This window comes from Rattus norvegicus, chromosome 1, assembly GCF_021556685.1.
Source record: "Rattus norvegicus strain SHRSP/BbbUtx chromosome 1, alternate assembly SHRSP_T2T, whole genome shotgun sequence".
Classification (NCBI taxonomy): Eukaryota; Metazoa; Chordata; class Mammalia; order Rodentia; family Muridae; genus Rattus; species Rattus norvegicus.
The window spans coordinates 218001771-218022419 of record NC_141534.1 but is presented as its reverse complement, the minus strand read 5'-3'; the positions used below and the strand labels follow the sequence as shown (position 1 = coordinate 218022419).

At 38.3% G+C, this 20649-nt stretch overlaps 1 protein-coding gene across 1 annotated transcript in view; it reads left to right on the top strand.

Annotated features, from left to right (window-relative positions):
- Positions 1–4258: 4258 nt before the first annotated feature.
- The window catches only part of Slc22a28 (solute carrier family 22, member 28), a 70490-nt gene continuing 54099 nt past the window's right edge, over positions 4259–20649 (top strand). The window contains exons 1-4 of the mRNA NM_134379.2: positions 4259–4840; positions 5895–5998; positions 15250–15404; positions 15495–15663. Of these exons, the coding sequence (NP_599206.2) occupies positions 4439–4840; positions 5895–5998; positions 15250–15404; positions 15495–15663 (830 nt within the window). The 5' untranslated portion in view covers positions 4259–4438. The remainder of the gene's footprint in view (positions 4841–5894; positions 5999–15249; positions 15405–15494; positions 15664–20649) is intronic.

Genomic DNA, 20649 nt, shown 5'->3' with positions numbered 1-20649 from the left:
GTTTTTTCTTTAAGTTTGTTTATATAGTGGATTACATTGATGGATTTCCATATATTTATCCTGAAAGAGCCAGAGTTGGGGTCAATCTAAGGCCAGTGGGAAAATTCCACCCACTTGTCCAAGCACAAGTACTCCCCCCTTCCAGGAAGAAAAAAGAGCTGATTTATTTCCTGAAACAATTGCCAGCCAATCCATCACACAAGGTAACTATGATTCCCAACTGACCCCTTTCAAAGTCCTGAACAGTGCACTGAGTCAATCTGAAAGTTGTTCTGCTCCACCAAATGAGCATAGTACCCTGCCTGGTTACCATTGGATCAATTCTGCCCTAATAGTTTTAATTCTGCCCTGATTGTTGGCAAGGTATATAATCCCCTGTTAGAATCTGCTCAGAGTGGTCTACCTCTTGAAGTGGGGAGGACCCAACATGTTGGAACAATAAAATTCCTTTCCTTTTGTATTGACCGCTGCCTCCATGAGTCTCATTCAAGGGATCCCAGGTGAAGTGTGATTCAGACCTCACAAACAATCACTGCATTACTGCAATGAAGCCTATTTGATCATGGTTAATGATTCTTTCGATGTGTTCTTGGATTTGGTTTGCAAGAATTTTATTGAGCATTTTGTTTTGATATTCATGAGGGAAATTGCTCTGAAGTTCTCTTTTCTGTAGGTTCTTTGTGTGGTTTAGGTATAAGTGTAATTGTGTCTTCAAAGAACAAGTTGGGTGGTGTTCCTTCTCTTTCCATTTTGTAGAATAATTTATACATTATTGGTATTAGGTCTTCTATGAAGGTCTGATAGAATTCTCCACTAAACCCATCTGATCATGATCTTTTTTGGTTGGGAAACTTTGAATAACTGCTTCTTTTCTTGAGGAGTTGTGGAACAGTTTAGATGGATTAATCTGATGGTGATTTAACTTTGGTACTTGGCATATGTCAAGAAAATTGTCCATTTCATCCAGATTTTTCCAGTTTTGTGAGTATTGGGTTTTGTAGAAGGATCTGATAATTTCCTCAGTTTCAGTTGTTATTTCTCTTTTTTCATTTTTGTTTTGTTAATTAGGATACACTTCCTGTGCCATCTGTTTAGTCTGGCTAAGTGTTTATCTATCTAGTTGACTGTCTCAAAGAACCAGCTCCTGGTTTTCTTGATTCTTTGTTAGATTTTTTTTTTGTTACTACTTAGTTGATTTCAACTGAGCTTGATTATTTCTTGCTGTCTACCGTCTTGAGTGTGTTTGCTGCTTTTTGTTCTAGAGCTTTGTGTGTTGTCAAGGTGTGTGTAATGAATGCTCTCTCCAATTTCTTTTTTGGAGGCACTCAGAGCTATGAGTTTTCCTCTTAGCACTGCTTCTATTGAATCCTATAAGTTTGGATATGTTGTGCTTTCATTTTCATTAAATTCTAAAAAGTCTAATTTCTTTCTTTATTTCTTCCTTTACCAAGTTATTCTTGATTAGAATGTTCTTCCTCATGCATGTGTATGTGGGTTTTCTGTTGTTTTGTTGTTATTGAAGTTCAGCCTTAGACAATGGTGATCTGATAGATTGCATGGGATTATGTCAATTTTCTTGTATCTGTTGAGGCCTGTTTTATGACCAATGATATGGTCAGTTTTGGAGAAGGTACCATGAGGTGCTGAGAAGAAGATATATTCTTTTGTATTAGGATGAAATGTTCTGTAGATATCTGTTAAATCCATTTGGTTCATAACTTATGTTAGTTTCTCTGTGTCTCTGTTTAGTTTGTGTTTCCATGATCTGTTCATTGCTGAGAGTAGGGTGTTGAGGTCTCCCACTATTATTATGTGTGGTGCAATATGTGCTTTGAGCTTTAGTAAAGTTTCTTTTATGAATGTGGGTGTCATTGCATTTGTAGCATAGATGTTCAGAATTGAGAATTCATCTTGAAAGATTTTTCCTTTTATGAGTATTAAGGGTCACTTCTTATATTTTTGATAAATTTTGGTTCAAAGTTGATTTTATTCATTATTATAACAACTAATTCAGCTTGTTTCTTGGGACCTTTTGCTAGGAAAATTGTTTTCCAGCTTTGTACTATGAGATATTGTGTCTTCATCCCTGAGGTGTATTTTCTTTGTGAAGAAAAATCCTGGGTCCTCTTTACATATCTAGCCTGTTAGTCTATGTTTTATTGGAGAATTGAGTCCAATGATGTTAAGAGATATTAAGAAATAATGATTGTTGTTTCCTCATATTTTTGTTGTTAGAGATAAAATTATGTTTGTGTGCCTCTCTTCTTTTGCGTTTGTTGCAAGATTACTTTCTTGCTTTTTCTAGGTTGTAGTTTCCCTCGTTGTGTTGGAGTTTTCCATCTATTATTCTTTGGAAGGCTGGATTTGTGTAAAGATATTGTGTAAATTTGATTCTGTCATGGACTATCCTGGTTTCTCTATGTATGATAATTGATAGTTTGTCTAAATATAGTACCCTTGGCTGGTGTTTGTGTTCTTTTAGGGTCTGTATAAAACCTGCCCAGGATCTTCTGGCTTTCATAGTCTCTGGTGAGAAATCTGGTGTAATTCTGATAGGTCTGCCTTTATATGTTACTTGGACTTTTTCCCTTATTGCTTTTGATATTCTTTCTTGGTTTTGTGCATTTTGTGTTTTGACTATTGTCTTAGGGTTTTATTGCTGTGAACAGACACCATGATCAATGCAAGTTTTATAAAGACCAACATTTAATTGGGGCTGGCTTACAGGTTCAGAGGTTCAGTCCATTATCATCAAGGCAGGAGCATGGCAGAATCCAGGAAAGCATGTTGCAGGAGGAGCTGAGTTCTACACCTACTCCAGAAGGGAGACAGGAACAGACTGAACATCTGCAAGCAACTAGGAGGTGTGAATCCAAGGCCACCCCCACAGTGACTCACTTCCTACAACCAGGCCACATCTTCTCGTAGTGCCACTTCCTGGGCCAAGCATACGTAAACCTTCACAACTTTTATACGATAGGAGGAATTTCCTTTTGGTCCAATCTATTTGGAGTTCTGTAGGCTTCTTGTATGTTTATGGATATCACTTTCTTTAGGTTAGGGAACTTTTATAATTTTGTTGAAGATATTTACTGGCCCTTTAAGTTGGGAAGCTTCACTCTGTTCTATACTTATTATCTGATCCTTTCATTGTGCCCTGGATTTCCTGGACGTTTCATGTTAGGCGCTTTTGCAATTTGCATTTTACTATTGTGTCAATGTTTTCAATGGCATCTTTTGCCTGTGAGATTCTTTCTTCAATCTCTCATATTCTGTTGGTGATGCTTGCATCTATGACTACTGACCCTTTTCCTAGGTTTTCTATCTCCTTTGTGACTTCTTTATTGTTTCTATTTCCATTTTTAGATTTGAGGATTTTCAATTCCTTTACCTGTTTGGTTGTGTTTTCCTGTAAGTCCTTTAAAGGGATATTTGTGCTTCCTCTTTCACGGCTTCTACTTGTTTACATATGTTCTCCTGTATTTCATTAAGGGAATTATTTATGTCCTTCTTAAAGTCCTTTATCATCATCATGAGATGAGATTTTAAACACAAATCTTGCTTTTTCTTTGTGCTTGGGTATATAGTATTTACTGTGGTGGGAGAACTGGATTCTGATGATGCCAAATAGTCAGGGTTTCTGTTGCTTAGGTTCTTGCACTTGCCGCTTACAATCTGGCTATCTCTAATGTTAGTTGGTCTTGCTTTTTCTGGCTGGAGCTTGTCCCTCCTCTGTGCCTGAGAGCCTATGATCTTAGGAGTGAGAGCATTCCAGGAACACCAGCTCTCTCTGGGCAGGCTTTGAGTCGAGAGAGCTGTGGGACAGCCTTAGCTATTGGTGCATTTGGAGACCTGAAAGTTCCTGTCCCAGGTTGTTCCAAGGTTCCTGTGCCCTGTGAGCTCCTAGTAGATCTGTCTTTGGACAATTAGTGGATTGAAAATGGCCTCTCACCTCTGGGCTTAGAACTAAGTGTGTCCCTGGGAGACAAGGTCTCTCCAGGCAGATTTTGGGTCTGGAGGTCTATGAGACAGCCTTAGCTGTGGGCACAGATGAGACTGGTCCACTTTGAAGTCTTGTAAATTACACCTTCTGTAGTGCCTAACATGTAATATATTAACTCTTCTATTATTTTCTGATATTTGAAGTTCAATGTCCATATTTAACCATGGGGGTTGTGTAAGCAAAATTCCGTTGAAAATAAATCTTTAACAAATTCAGTTGCAGCAATAAAAACATACTAAAATGCTTGGTGACTTTAAAACAAGAAAATCCATGCCCAAACCTTAGTTCCTGGAAGGTAATGGTTCTCTGACTGCAATGGAGAAGTAATTGAGGGGTAAACATGTCTTTGTGAAATATATGTTCTTTTTAAATACTTTGTACTAATTTACGTGGAATTATTATTTGTTTCTCATTGGAGATATTTATTCAGCCTCAATGGCCTTTCAGGAACTCCTGAATCAGGTAGGAGGCCTAGGGAGATTCCAGATCCTTCAGATGGTTTTTGTTGTCTTCACCAGTGTTATTGTGGTACCTCATATTATAATAGAGAACTTTACTGCAGCCATTCCCAGTCATCGCTGCTGGGTTCCTATCCTCGACAATGTCACTGTCTCTGATAACGACAGTAGAATTCTGAACCAAGATAAACTCCTGAAGATCTCCATCCCCTTGGACTCCCACCTGAGACTAGATAAGTGTCGTCGTTTTGCCCAACCACAGTGGCATCTTCTTGATTTGAATGATACTTTCTCCAGTATAACTGAGCCAGACACTGAGCCCTGTGTGGATGGCTGGGTATATGACAGGAGCAACTTTCATTCTACCACTGTGACTGAGGTAAGTCATTTCCTAAAATGAAGTAATGATGTAGCTTTACCTATAACAGAAATAATGGATATTCATTTAGCTCAGTCTTCAACTTTTAGCCAACATAAATTACTAATATATTAAATGTGAAACATTTCTCATTCTTCTAGTATTTTATTCTAAGGATGAACACTGTTTATGTATTAATGTATTTGTCAGTGTTTTCTAGAATATATGTATGAGTACCACATGTATGCTTGGTGCATAAAGAAGTAAAAAGAGGGTGTTGTATCCCATGAAACTGAAATTACAGAAGTTTGTGAGCCACTATGTGTATGTTAAGAACTGATGTCAAGTCCTTGGAAGCAGCAATAAGGGTTCTCTTCAGTATCTCTTCAACCTTAATCTCCTTAGTGAATGTACTAATTTATTTTATGTAAATACTTATGTGCTTTCTTAAATATATTATAATAAGACAGTGTTATTCAGCCCTGATTTAAATTTTAAGAACTGGGTGATTATATAAAACAACAAGGCCATCTAAGGCTATTGCTCAGAGGTAGAGTCATCCAGGGTTCAATCTCATGATTGCCAAAGAAAAGATATATATTTACTTCTATAACAGGCTTGAATGTTTCTCATTGTTAGAACACTGTCCCACTTGGTTAAATGCTCACTTTTAGCAAAAGTAAGAAAAGAAAGTAAAGAAATAAGGGCAGGTGGTGGGGGAAGAGAGTGTAGTCATTGCTAGGCTCTTTCTATACCTGGTGGAGTAATATGATAATTTATACACTGCTATGTGTGTTCTAGAAAATTCTTTAAGTATCTCAAATGGTTGCACTTTATGGCTTAGTTGAGAATACTTCTTAGCATATTTTACAAATCTTTAACCAAAGCTAGAAAATTAGCTGAAGGTTCTTAGAGAGATGTGACTTTAGCTGATAGTAGAAATATTGTCGTATCCAAAAGGCATGTTCAAAAGAAAGATAGAACTACAATATTACACCAGAGGTTATGGTGAGGGCTTACAGCAAATGACACCGAATAGCTATAATCTCTGATTTGGTCATCTTCTTTTTTCTAGTGGAACCTGGTGTGTGAATCTCAGGCACTGAATTCTGTCACTAAACTTTCATTTATGATTGGTGCATTTATAGGAGGTATTGTAAATGGCCTTCTGTCAGACAGGTGAGTGTGTTTAGGGTTCTCCTGTCCACTCCATCTACCTTCAGCAGCTGACTCATTGAAGATGATGGTACCTTATACTGTTCTAGTTCGGCCACTGAACCAACAAAAAAAAAAATCTATGAAGAGATGTTCAAGAGGCAATTGCACAAGACAGTTCATAGGCAAATGGAACTAGAAAATATCATCCTGAGTGAGGTAACCCAGTCACAGAAAAACACACATGGTATGCACTCATTGATAAGTGGCTATTAGCTCAAATGCTTGAATTACCCTAGATGCACAGAACACATGAAACTCAAGAGGGAGGACCAAAATGCGAATGCTTCACTCCTTCTTTAAAAGGGGAACAAGAATACCCTTGGCAGGGAATAGGGAGGCAAAGACTAAAACAGAGGCAGAAGGAACACCCATTCAGAGACTGCCCCACATGTGGCCCATATATATACAGCCACCAAACTAGATAAGATGAATGAAACAAAGAAGTGCAGGCTGACAGGAACTGGATGTAGATCTCTCCTGAAAGACATGGCCAGAATACAGCAAATACATAGGCGAATGCCAGCAGCAAACCACTGAACTGAGAATGGGACCCCCGGTGAAGGAATTAGAGAAAGGACTGAAAGAGATTGAAGGGGCTCGAGACCCCATATGAACAACAATGCCAAGCAACCAGAGCTTCCAGGAACTAAGCCACTACCCAAAGACTATACATGGACTGACTATGGGTTCCAACCTCATAGGTAGCAATGAATAACCTAGTAAGAGCACCAGTGGGAGGGGAAGCCCTTGGCCTGGGCAAGACTGAACATCTAGTGAATGTGATTGTTGGGGGGAGGGTGGTAATGGGGGCAGGATGGAGAGGGGAAGCACATCTAGAAGGGGAGAGGGACGGGTTAGGAGGATGTTGGCCCAGAAACCGGGAAGGGGAATAACAATCAAAATGTAAATAAGAAATACTCAAGTTAATAAAGATTAAAAAAAAGAAACAGAGGAAAAGGTTAACTATGGGATCAAGACTAAGTAATGTCAATTTCCCCATATTCACATATTTTTATTATAAAAAATGTTCTTCATCAAGGCACATGGCCCCCTTCCTCCAGAACTTTGAACTGAGCAGATGTGATTCCAAGTGTAAAAATATGGTCTTTTAGTTGCTTGTCACTACAAGAAGAATGTTTTTTAATGCCTGTGAAATATTCAGTCATATGTTATTGGGAATGTGTTGGTTGAAGGAGATGGTTGTCTGAGTCCAGCCATCTCAAGGATAACTTCTTCAACTTGCTGCCAGGGTCAACCTAAGTTCATGTTTCCAGGCCAGAAACTAACTTCTATCCTGTTTCTCCAGATGTTTCTTGTCTGTCTCTTAATCAGTAAATTAGAAAAGAATGTAAGGAGTTGCCTGTTATCTAAACTAAGATATCCAAGTCATAAATGTATATAACGGTTTGCTTGTCATGACCTAATTGGCTACATGCAGATTGTTGGCTCATTTGTTCCCAAATCATTTTGAGTTATGGTCTAGATGTCCATGTGGTCTAGGTGTGACTGTCAAGGCTCTGAGTTAAGGACCTGGCAAACTCTATAAACCCCAACCAAACGCAGTTACTCCCTTCCTGTGACTGACTGGCCCTGTTCAGTGACAAAACCTTAAGGGAAATTCCCTTTCTCAACCCTTTGTGTCAAAATATGACTATGCTTCAGCTCCCCTGCTCCCCTCTAGTTTTGTGGTTTCATCCTTTAACAATATCTCTTCAAGGACATGGTTCAGATCCCAAGGTGACCGCATGCTTGAGTGATTAGAAAATAAAGCCTTCATTTTACCCTCACTTTTTTTTCTCCATCTTTATTAAATTGGGTATTTCTTATTCACATTTCAATTGTTCCTCCCTTTCCCAGTTTCCAGGCAAATATCCCCCTCGCCCATCCCCCTCCCCTTCTCTATGGGTGTTCCCCTCCCCATCCTCCCCCCATTACCACCCTCCCCGCAACAATCCCATTCACTGGGGGTTCAGTCTTGAAGTGAAATTTCTCAGCCTCTTGCAGAACCAAACTTTGGGAAATTATACCTATCACTTCTATGCTTGCTTCTCCTGGCATATCCTTCTGAGAGTTATAGAATCCATAGTATGTAATTAGGCAAATAAATAATGTAATGACTAATTGTGGAATAAGAATTGGCATCTTGTGCCTGATAATATTTTCTTTAAATTAACAAATAATTTCTGCAAATCAATTTGTTCGAGTTTTCTTCCCTCTTATATGGACTCTCCTTAAAACAAAGTAGGTTGAAGCAGAGATCAGCCAATCACGTATTTTGAGACAGGATTATTTATGGGGAGATGAAACATGGGGTTCTCTAGGGGAAGAGAAACATTCACTCTTCAGGGTAGCTCGGGAGATAAACAAATAACTTAAAGAAGACGCTGAAATTGACCAGATTAATTAGTCCCCTTCTTTTTCATGCTTGTATAAATAGTAAGCACTTCTCAGAGACACTGTCAGAAAAGCCGATCTGCCTAGAAAGAGTTCAGATCAGCTGAACACTCTGGAAAAGACAGACTTCTTTAAAGGAAGAGGGTCAGAGTAGCTGTGTGACCAGGAAAAGCCATCCATCAACCTGTTGAACTATCTCTGACCCAGACAGATAGTGTTTCCCGCTTTCCAGTGTGTTTCCACCTTTCATGAGCTAACTCCCATGCAGGATGTGTTTGGTGATGGGGCTGTCTTTGAGTCATGTTACTTCTTTAAGGAACTTATCACCCATATTCATTTGATTAGCAAAATAAAACGCATTGGTTCTACAAGCTAGATTTTTGTGAAATCTTTTCTTTTTTTCTTTTTTCCCCCCTCCATCTTTATTAAATTGGGTATTTCTTATTTACATTTCAATTGTAATTCCCTTTCCCGGTTTCCAGGTCAACATCCCCCAACCACTCCCTGTCCCTTTCTATATGGGTGCTCCCCTCCCCATACTCCCCTCATTACCATCCTCCCCGCAACAATTACATTAACTGGGTGTTTAGTCTTGGATGAACCAGGGGCTTCCCCTTACACTGGTGCCCTTACTAGGCCATTGTTTCTAGCTATGCAATTGGAGCCCAGGGTCAGTCCATGTATAGTCTTTGGGTAGTGGCTTATTCCCTGGAAGCTCAGGTTGGTTGGCATTGTTGTTCATATGGGGTCCAAATTCCCTTCAAGCTCTTTCAGTCCTTTCTCTGAATCCTTCAACAGGGATCCCGTTCTCAGTTCAGTGGTTTACTGCTGGCCTTCGCCTATGTATTTGCTGTATTCTGGCTGTGTCTTTCAGGAGAGATCTACATCCGGTTCCTGTCGGCCTGCACTTCTTTGCTTCATCCATCTTATCTAGTTTGGTGGCTGTATATGTATGGACTTCATGTGGGGCAGGCTCTGAATGGCTGTTCCTTCAGTCTCTGTTCTAAACTTTGCCTCCCTATCCCCTCCCAAAGTTATTCTTGTTTCCCTTTTAAAGAAGGAGTAAAGGATCCGCATTTTGGTCATCCATATGAGTTTCATGTGTTCTGTGCATTTAGGGTAATTTGAGAATTTAGGCAAATATCCACTTATTAATGAGTGCATACCATTTGTGTTTTACTGTGATTGGGTTACCTCACCCAGGAGGATATTTTCTAGTTCCATCCATTTGCCTATGAATTTCATAATGTCATTGTTTTTGATAGCTGAGTAATATTCCATTGTGTAGATGTACCACATTTTCTGTATCCATACCTCTGTTGAAGGGCATCTGGGTTCTTTTCCAGCTTCTGGGTATTATAAATAAGGCTTCTATAAACATAATAGAGCATGTGTCTTCGTTATATGTTGGGGCACCTTTTGGGTATATGCGCAAGAGAGGTAGAGCTGGATCCTCAGGTAGTTCAATGTCCAATTTTCTGAAAACCCCAGACTGATATCCAGAATGGTTGTACCAATTTGCAATCCCACCAACAATGGAGGAGTGTTCCTCTTTCTCCTCATCCTTGCCAGCATCGAGCAGATCGCTAGAGTTTTTGATCTTAGCCATTCTGAATGATCTGAGGTGGAATCTCAGGGTTGTTTTGATTTGCATTTCCCTTATGACTAAAGATATTGAACATTTCTTTAGATGCATCTCAGTCATTCGGCATTCCTCAGCTGTGAATTCTTTGTTTACTTCTGAACCCCATTTTTAAGAGGGTTATTTGTCTCCCTGCAGTCTAACTTCATGAGTTCTTTGTATATTTTGGATGTGAGCCCTCAATCAGTTGTAGGATTGGTAAAGATCTTTTCCCAATCTGTTGGTTGCCATTTTGTCCTAAAACAGTGTCCTTTGCCTTACAGAAGCTTTGCAGTTTTACAAGATCCCATTTGTCGATTCTTGATCTTAGGGCATAAGCCATTGGTGTTTTGTTCAGGAAATGTTCTCCAGTGCCCATGTGTTCGAGGTTCTTCCCTACTTTTTCTTCTACTAGTTTGAGTGTATCTGGTTTGATGTGGAGTTCTTTGAACCACCTGGACTTAAACTTTGTACAGGGTGATAAGCATGGATCGATCTGCATTCTTCTACATGCTGACCTGCAGTTTAACCAGCACCATTTGCTAAAGATGCTATCTTTTTTCCATTGGATGGTTTTGGCTCCTTTGTCAAAAATCAAGTGACCATAGGGGCATGTGGGTTCATTTCTGGGTCATCAGTTCTATTTCACTGGTCTATCTGTCTGTCTGTGAACCAATACCATACAGTTTTTTTTATCACTATTGTTCTGTAATACTGCTAGAGTTCAGGGATAGTGATTCCCCCAGAAGTCCTTTTATTGTTGAGGATAGTTTTAGCTATCCTGGGTTACTTGTTATTCCAGATAAAATTGCAAATTGTTCTGTCTAACTCTATGAAGAAACGGACTGGAATTTTAATAGGGATTGCATTGAATCTGTTGATTGCTTTTGGTAAAATGGCCAGTTTTACTATATTAATCCTGCCAATCCATGAGCATGGGAGATCTCTCCATCTTCTGAGATCTTCTTCAATATCTTTCTTCAGAGGCTTGAAGTTCTTATCATACAGATCTTTCACTTGCTTGGACAATGTTACACCAAGGTATTTTATATTATTTGGGACTATTATGAAAGGTGTCATTTCCCTAATTTCTTCCTTGGCTTGTTTCTCTTTTGTGTAGAGGAAGGCTACTGATTTATTTGAGTTAATTTTATACCCAGCCACTTTGCTGAAGTTGTTTATCAGCTTTAGTAGTTCTCTGGTGGAACTTTTGGGACCACTTAAGTATACAATCATATCATCTGCAAATAGTGATATTTTCACTTCTTCCTTTCCAATCTGTATCCCTTTGATCTCCTTTTGTTGTCTGATTGCTCTGGCTAGAACTTCAAGAACTATATTGAATAAGTAGGGAGAGAGTGGGCAGCCTTGTCTAGTCCCTGATTTTAGTGGGATTGCTTCAAGTTTCTCTCCATTTAGTTTAATATTAGCTACTTGTTTGCTGTATATGGCTTTTACTATGTTTAGGTATGGGCCTTGAATTCCTGTTCTTTCCAGGACTTTTATCATGAAAAGGTGTTGAATTTTGTCAAATGCTTTCTCAGCATCTAATGAAATGATCATGTGGTTTTTATCTTTCAGTTTGTTTATATAGTGGATTACATTGATGGTTTTCCCTATAATAAACCATCCCTGCATCCCTCCAATGAAGTCTACTTGATCATGATGGATGGTTGTTTTGATGTGCTCTAGGATACAGTTTGAAAGAATTTTATTAAGTATCTTTGTGTCAATATTTATAAGGGAAATTGGTCTAAAATTCTCTTTCTTTGTTGGGCCTTTGTGTGGTTTAGGTAGAAGAACAATTGTGGCTTCATAGAAGGAATTCGGTAGTGCTCCATCTGTTTTAATTTTGTGGAATAGTTTGGATAGTATTAATATGAGCTCTTCTACGAAGGTCTGATAGAATTCTGCACTGAACCCATCTGGATCTGGGCTCTTTTTGGTTGGGAGACTGCTCTATTTCTTTAGGATTTATGGGGTTCTTTAAATGTTTTATTTGTTCCTGATTTAACTTCGGTACCTGGTATCTGTCTAGGAAATTGTCCATTTCCTCCAGATTTTCACGTTTTGTTTTATATATCCTTTTGTAGTAGGATCTGCTGATTTTTTGAATTTTCTCTGACTCTGTTGTTATGTCTCACTTTTCATTTCTGATTTTGTTAACTTGGACACACTCTCTGTGTCCTCTCTTTGCCTCTTCTTAGGTACCATTTGTCTATCTTCTCACACTATCTAGATCCAATCTCCAAACCCTGGCTATATATCCAAATCTTTTCTCTCTTTTATATGTCCAATCCATGTATCCAGCTTAAGCTGTAGGCCATACACTTTTTAACTGACATTTGATACAGTCATACAATACACAATATAGTCTGTCTACAAGTGAAGACATAAAACAGACAAGGCTATTTAAAAAACAGGTTAATAATGTTGCCGAAGTTCCAGAGTACTAAATTTAACAACAAAATCAATCAAGAACAGTGTACACGATCAATGGAAAAGTGAATTCCAGAATTGTTATATTTTAATGATTCCTTTGAAAAGAAAGAACAAGGCTACCACCAAAGGCTTGCCATCTAAAGCATCATTGCATTTATCAATTTTATAAATGACTATTTCCTGTGAGAATATACAGGATTTAATTTATAGTACTATAAAATATTTAAGCCAACCAACCTTTATAATGCCTGCTACTTAATCATTTTATTTAATACATCATTTATTTATGCATTCTTCTCCAACATAATTTGAGTCATATTTACATAAGACATGTATGTCATATAAGTACTTATCTTAGCTAGGGTTTCTTTGTTGTGAAGAGACACCATGACTAAGGTAATTCTTATACAGGACATTTACTTGTGGATGGCTTTCAGTTATAGGTTCAGTCCATTATCATCATAGCCAGAAGCATGCCAGTGTACAGGCAGACATGATGTTTGAGAAGGAGCTGTGAATTCTATATCTTGATCCAAAGGCAAGCAGACAGATATTATCTTCTGCAGGCAGCCAGGAAGAGGCTCTCTTTCACATTAGGTGGGTCTTAGCATTCAGACCTCAAAGCCTACACCCACAGGACATACTTCCTCCAACAAGGCCACATCTCTTAATAGTGCCTTGTCCAACCTCAAACACTTAAACAGTATGCTTAGCCGGGTGGAATTTTACCCTGGCATCACACATCCTTTAATCACTTTATTTTCTTGAACACAGAATTCAGCTCCATTCCACTTCCTTGTGCCTGTTTAATACTTGAACCATACATTTTTTAGTTTTTCTATTGCAGCTTATGTATTTTCATCTAAATGCTCTTCATAAATTTGAAATTTAGTAACAACACAACAGAAATTAAACCAGGGTATTCTGAGATTTTCTTTGATAATACAATGAATCTAAGTATCTTTACTTTAGCTGCAGGAAGACTCTTTGAACCAGTGCAGCACCTAGATAAAAATGAAAACCACATTTTTCATCAGAATATCACAAAATCAATCTCTAGGCAACACACTAACATTATTGTCCTTTGAAATCTCTAGAGCCAGGGTTTCACAGTTCAAATCACTCTCAGTACCAATAATGTCTTCCATATTCCTACTAGGCCCATTTAACCAAACTTAAGAGATTCCACTGATTTCCAAAATCCAAAATCCCCAAATCCACCTTCCTCTAAACAAAAATGTGGTCAGTCCTGTCACAGCAATACCCCATTCCTGTCTTAGAGTTTTATTGCTGTGAAGAGACACCATGACCAAGGCAATTCTTAAAAAGGACAGGATTTAATTGTGACTGGCTTACAGTTTCAGACATTCAGACCTTCATCATAGCAGAAAGAATTGAAGTATCCATCTAGACATGATGCTGGATGCTGGAGAAGGAAATAAGAGTGCTATGTTTTGATCCAAAGGCACGCAGAAAGAGATTGTCTTCTGAAGTTATCCAGGCGGTGGCTTTATTCCACACTGGGAAGATCTTGAGCATTGAAACCTTAAATCCCATTCCCATAGAGAATGCATTTATAAATACATTCCTCCAACAAGGCCACATCTATTTTAATAGGCCCACACCACCTAATAGTGCCACTTCCCATGGTCCAAGCATATTCAACCACCATAGTACTCAAGAGATGATATGTATAATTAATGTTACAATGTGACTAAGTTGATGAGAGTTCCAAATAACATGTAAGTTTTCCAGTTCCCATTTATTTGCATAGCTGTTTCTATAACGTCTGTACAAGTGATTTGTTCAATTTGACAGAAAGTATTTCTAGTCTTCTAAGGAACTCAGAATTTTGTTTTCCTGTGTTTAATCACCCTTCCTTCTTTGTTCCTCATTCTCAGTGTTGCTCATGTCTCTGAAACTTTCTAGAAGTCTCTTGCCCTGCATCATGATTGCCTTATAGCCTATACCACAAAATGGAATTGGAATTTCAAGGTCATTAAGTTCAAATTCAGCAAAAGTAGCTTTTATGAAAGCACACATCAACTATTCCATTGATATATTTTATCCACGATCTCTGCAGTACTAAACTTCCAAGTGCTGGCTAAGATACCTAATTTTACAAGGACTATATGTGTCTTGCACTATGCTTACCTGTCCACCAAAACTTCATGTGTTTGAAAACTTTGTACTTTAGCTAATGAAGGTGTTTGGGGAGGACACAGAGCATTTGTCAATGGAGTTTTCTTGTGGGAATGGGGTTGCCTGAGTACATATCGTGGGAAATACCTATTTGAGATGTGGTATGATAACCACTTACTCATTCAGCCTCTGAATGAGTCATCTATCTCATGCTCATGGCAACATACAGGGCAATTACCATGTTTTATTCGTTGTTTATCTGATGGTACTCGACAAAATATGTCTTTTCTCCCTTAAGTGGCTTTGAAGAAGTATCTAGTCTTATCAAAGAAACAAATCAGTAATAAATATGCTAAGTACACTACATGGTATGGTATTTTTGTAATATATTATAATACCAACATAGTATTTTATCATGTGGCATGAGTTAATAAAATAGCTCATAAGAAATTTAGAAAAATATTGTTTAACTATGTATTTATAAAAATGAAAATAATCTTTTGATTTCATGCACTCTGTTATTTACAATTCCTTATTATTTAGAATTATAGCTGTCTTGAAGTTTCAAGCAAACTGAATTCTTCTCATAATCTAATTTCTCTCTTTTTCTCAGGTTTGGGAGGAAGTTCATTTTAAAATATGCTTTATTACAAATGGCCATCACTGAAACCTGTGCAGGTTTTGCTCCCAACTTATTCATTTATTGCTCTCTAAGATTCCTGGCAGGAATGTCTTTGGAACCCATAACAGTAAATATTAACTTGCTCAGTAAGTCAAAGCCTTTGAAATGGAATATTGTTCAAACTTTGGTTTTGACCCTGCAAATCCCTTTTAAGTTAATATAACTTTTTCTTTCAGTGTTTGAATGGACAAGCCCTAAATTCCTAACCATGGTGACAGTTCTTGGATCTTGTGCTGGTAGCTTTGGAGGCATGATATTGGCAGGCCTGGCTTTTCAATTTCAAAACTGGCACCACCTCCAGCTGGCAATGTCTGTACCAATTTTCTTCTTCCTTATACTCACAAGGTATGAGCTTTCTTTCCAAGTCTCTGTAATGGAAATCTGTGAAGATAATGAACAGGAATAAGGACATAAGAAATGCATTACCCTTTAGTCTACACAAGACAGTATGTGATACTCTTTCCAATTATGGGACTGGAGGACAAGGACGACTGTCAGATAAAACTGAGGTGACTCAATTCTGCCTAACCTTGAGCTAAACAAATAATTTTATAAAATCATACATAAGTGTGACAAGAGGTACTGGTACATTGAAGGGCATACACTACTTTTTTTTGTAGGAGCTTTTTAAAAAAGTTTATTGGATGTATTGATTTAAATTTTAAATGTTATCCCCTTTCCCAGTTTCCCCTCCTCAAAAGCCCAATCCCATCCCACATCCCCCTGCCTCACATTGAACTAGTTCTGCTTTGCTTTTCCTTTTTCTCCATCTTTATTAACTTGGGTATTTCTTATTCACATTTTGATTGTTATTCCCTTTCCCGGTTTCCAGGACAACATCCCCCTAATCCCTCCCCCTCCCCCTCTATATGCGTGTTCCCCTCCCCTAACTCCCCCCAATACCACCCTCCCCTAAAACAATCATTTTCACTGGGGGTTCAGTCATGGCAGTACCAAGGGCTTCCCCTTCCACTGGTGCTCTTACTAGGCTATTCATTGCTACCTATGAGGTTGGAGCCCAGGGTCAGTCCATGTATAGTCTTTGGGTAGTGGCTTAGTCCCTGGAAGCTCTGGTTGGTTGGCATTGTTGTTCATATGGGGTCTCGAGCCCCTTCAAGCTCTTTCAGTCCTTTCTCTAATTCCTTCAATGGGGGTTCTGTTCTCAGTTCAGTGGTTTGCTGCTGGCATTCGCCTATGTATTTGCTGTATTCTGGCTGTGTCTGGCTGTGTTTAGGAGAGATCTACATCCGGTTCCTATCAGCCTGCACTTCTTTGCTTCATCCATCTTATCCACTTTGGTGGCTCTATATGTATGGGCCACATGTGGAGCAGGCTCTGAATGGGTGTTCCTTCTGCCTCTGTTTTAATCTTTGCCTCCCTATTCCCTGCCAAGGGTATTCTTGTTCCCCTTTTAAAGAAGGAGTGAAGCATTCACATTTTGGTCATCCTTCTTGAGTTTCATGTGTTCTGTGCATCCAGGGTAATTCAAGCATTTGGGCTAATAGCCACTTATGAATGAGTGCATACCATGTATGCTTTTCTGTGATTGGGTCACCTCACTCAGGATGATATTTTCCAGTTCCATCCATTTGCCTACGAATTTCATAAAGTCATTGTTTTTGATAGCTGAGCAGTATTCAATTGTGTAGATGTACCACATTTTCTGTATCCATTCATCTGTTGAAGGGCATCTGGGTTTTTTCCAGCTTCTGGCTATTATAAATAAGGCCGCTATGAACATAGTGGAGCATGTGCCTTTGTTAAATGTTGGGGCATCTTTTGGGTATATGCCCAAGAGAGGTATAGCTGGGTCCTCAGGTAGTTCAATGTCCAATTTTCTGAGGAATCTACTGACTGATTTCCAGAATGGTTGTACCAGTCTGCAATTCCATCAATAATGGAGGAGAGTTCCTCTTTCTCCACATCCTTGCCAGCATCTGCTGTCATTGAACTTAGTCATTCTCACTGGAGTGAGGTAAAATCTCAGGGTTGTTTTGATTTGCATTTCCCTTATGACTAAAGGTGTTGAACATTTGTGTAGGAGTTTCTCTGCCATTTGGCATTCCTCAGCTCTGAATTCTTTGTTTAGCTCTGAACCCCATTTTTAATAGGGTTATTTGACTCCCTGCAGTGTAACTTCTTTTGTTCTTTATTTATTTTGGATATAAGCACTCTATCAGTTAAAGGATTGGTAAAAATCTTTTCCCAATCTGTTGGTTGCCATTTTGTACTAACAACAGTGTCCTTTGCCTTACAGAAGCTTTGCAGTTTTATGAGATCCCATTTGTGGATTCTTGATCTTAGAGCATAAGCCATTGGTGTTTTGTTCAGGAATTTTCTCCAGTGCCCATGGGTTTGAGGTTCTTCCCCACCTTTTCTTCTATTAGTTTGAGTGTATCTGGTTTGATATGGAGGTCCTTGATCCACTTGGAGTTAAGCTTTGTACAGGGTGATAAGAATGGATCGATCTGCATTCTTCTACATGCTGACCTGCAGTTTAACCAGCACCATTTGCTGAAAATGCTATCTTTTTTCCATTGGATGGTTTTGGCTCCTTTGTCAAAAATCAAGTGACCATAGGTATGTGGGTTCATTTCTGGGTCTTCAATTCTAGTTCACCGGTCTCTCTGTCTGTCTCTATACCAATACCATGCAGTTTTTTTTTTTATCACTATTGCTCTGTAATACTGCTGGAGTTCAGAGATAGTGATTCCCCCCCAGAAGTCTTTTTATTGTTGAGGATAGTTTTAGCTATCCTGGGTTTTTTGTTATTCCAGATGAATTTGCAAATTGTTCTGTCTAACTCTATGAAGAATTGGGTTCGAATTTTGATGGGGATTTCATTGAATCTGTAGATCACATTTAGTAAAATGGCCATTTTTACTATATTAATCCTGCCAATCCATGAGTATGGGAGATCTTTCCATCTTTTGAGATCTTCTTCAATTTCTTTCTTCAGAGGCTTGAAGTTCTTATCATCAAGATCTTTCACTTGCTTGGTTAAAGTCATAGCGAGGTATTTTATATCATTTGGGACTATTATGAAGGGTGTCATTTCCCTAATTTCTTTCTCAGCTTGTTCCTCTTTTGTGTAGAGGAAGGTTACTGATTTATTTGAGTTAATTTTATACCCAGCCACTTTGCTGAAGGTGTTTATCAGGTTTAGTAGTTCTCTGCTGGAACTTTTGGGATCACTTAAATATACAATCTTATCATCTGCAAATAGTGATATTTTCACTTCTTCCTTTCCAATCTCTATCTCTTTTATTTCCTTTTGTTGTCTGATTGCTCTGGCTAGGATTTCGAGAACTATATTGAATAAGTAGGGAGAGAGTTGGCAGCCCTGTCTAGTCCTTGATTTTAGTGGGACTGCTTCAAATATGGCTTTTACTATGTTTACGTATGGGCCTTGAATTCCTGTTCTTTCCAGGACTTTTATCATGAAGGGGTATTGAATTTTGTCAAATGTTTTCCCAGCATCTAATGAAATGATCATGTGCTTTTCATCTTTCAGTTCGTTTATATAGTGGATTATGTTGATGGTTTTCCATATATTAAACCATCCCTGCATCCTTGGAAAGACGCCTACTTGATCATGAGGGATGATTGTCTTGATGTGCTGTTGGCTTCGACTTGCAAGAATTTTATTGAGTAACTTTGCATCAATATTCATAAGGGAAATTGGACTGAAGTTCTCTTTCATTGTTGGGTCTTTGTGTAGTTTAGGTATAACAGAATTGTGGCTTCATAGAAGGAATTCTGTAGCGCTCCATCTGTTTCAATTTTGTCGAGTAGTTGGGATAGTATTGGTATGAAGTCTTCTATGAAGATCTGATAGAATTCTGCACTGAACCCTTCTGCACCTGGGCTCTTTTTGGGTGGAAGACTTTTAATGGCTGCTTCTATTTCAAGTCTACATTGCATCATCAGAGTTCAATTCTGCGACAAAACCAAACACTGAATATCCAAACACACCAGAAAAGCAAGATCTAGATTTAAAATCACATTTTATCATGATAATGGAGGACTTCAAGAAAGACAAAAAGAACTCCCTCAGAGAAATGCAGGAAAACACAAGTAAACAAGTAGAAGCCCTTAGAGAGGAAACACAAAAATCCCTGAAAGAATTACAGGAAAACACAATCAAGCAGGTGAAGGAATTGGAAATGGAAATGGAAACAATAAAGGAAGCACAAAGGGAGAAAACAAAGGATGAGACAAGGAGCCGTAGATACAAGCATCACCAACAGAATACAAGAGATAGAAGAGAGAATCTTAGGAGCAGAAGATTCCATAGAATTCATTGACACAACTGTCAAAGATAATGGAAAATGAAAAATGCTACTGGCCCCAAACGTGCAGTAATCCAGGACACAATGAGAAGATCAAACCTAAGAACAATAGGTATAGAAGAGAGTGAAGACTCCCCACTAAAAGGACCAGTAAATATATTTAACAAAATCATAGAAGAAAACTTCCCTAACCCAAAGAAAGAGATGCCCATAAACATACAAGAAGCCAACAGAACTCCAACTAGATTGGACCAGAAAAGAAACTCCACCTGTCACATAATATTCAAAACACCAAATGCACAAAACAAAGAAAGATTATTAATAGCAGTAAGGGAAAAATGTCAAGTAACAAATAAAGGCAGACCTATCAGAATCACACTAGACTTCTTACCAAAGACTATTAAAGCCAGAAGGTCCTGGACAGATGTCATACAGACCCTAAGAGAACACAAATGCCAGTCCAGGTTACTGTATCCAGCAAAACTCTCAATTAACGTAGATGGAGAAACCAACATATACCATGACAAAACAAATTTACACAATATCTTTCTACAAACCCAGCCGTACAAAGGATAATAAATGGTGAAGCCCAACAGAAGGAGGCAAGTTACATCCTAGAAAAAGCAAGAAACTAATCGTTTTGCAACAAACAAAGGAAAGACAAGCACAAAAACATAATCTCACTTCCAAATATGAAGATAACAAGAAACAACAATCACTATTTCTTATTATCTCTCAACATCAATGGACTCAATTCCCCAATAAAAAGACACAGATTAACAAACTGGATATATAATGAGGAACCAGCATTTTGCTGAATACAAGAAACACGCATAAGAGACAAAGACAGACACTACCTCAGAGTAAAAGGCTGGAAAACAGCTTTCCAAGCAAATTGGCTGAAGAAGCAAGCTTGAGTAGCAATTCTATTATTGAATAAAATTGATTTTCAACCAAAAGTCATCAAAAAAGACAAAGAAGGATACTTCATATTCATCAAAGGAAAAATTCACCAAGATGAACTCTCAATGTTAAATAT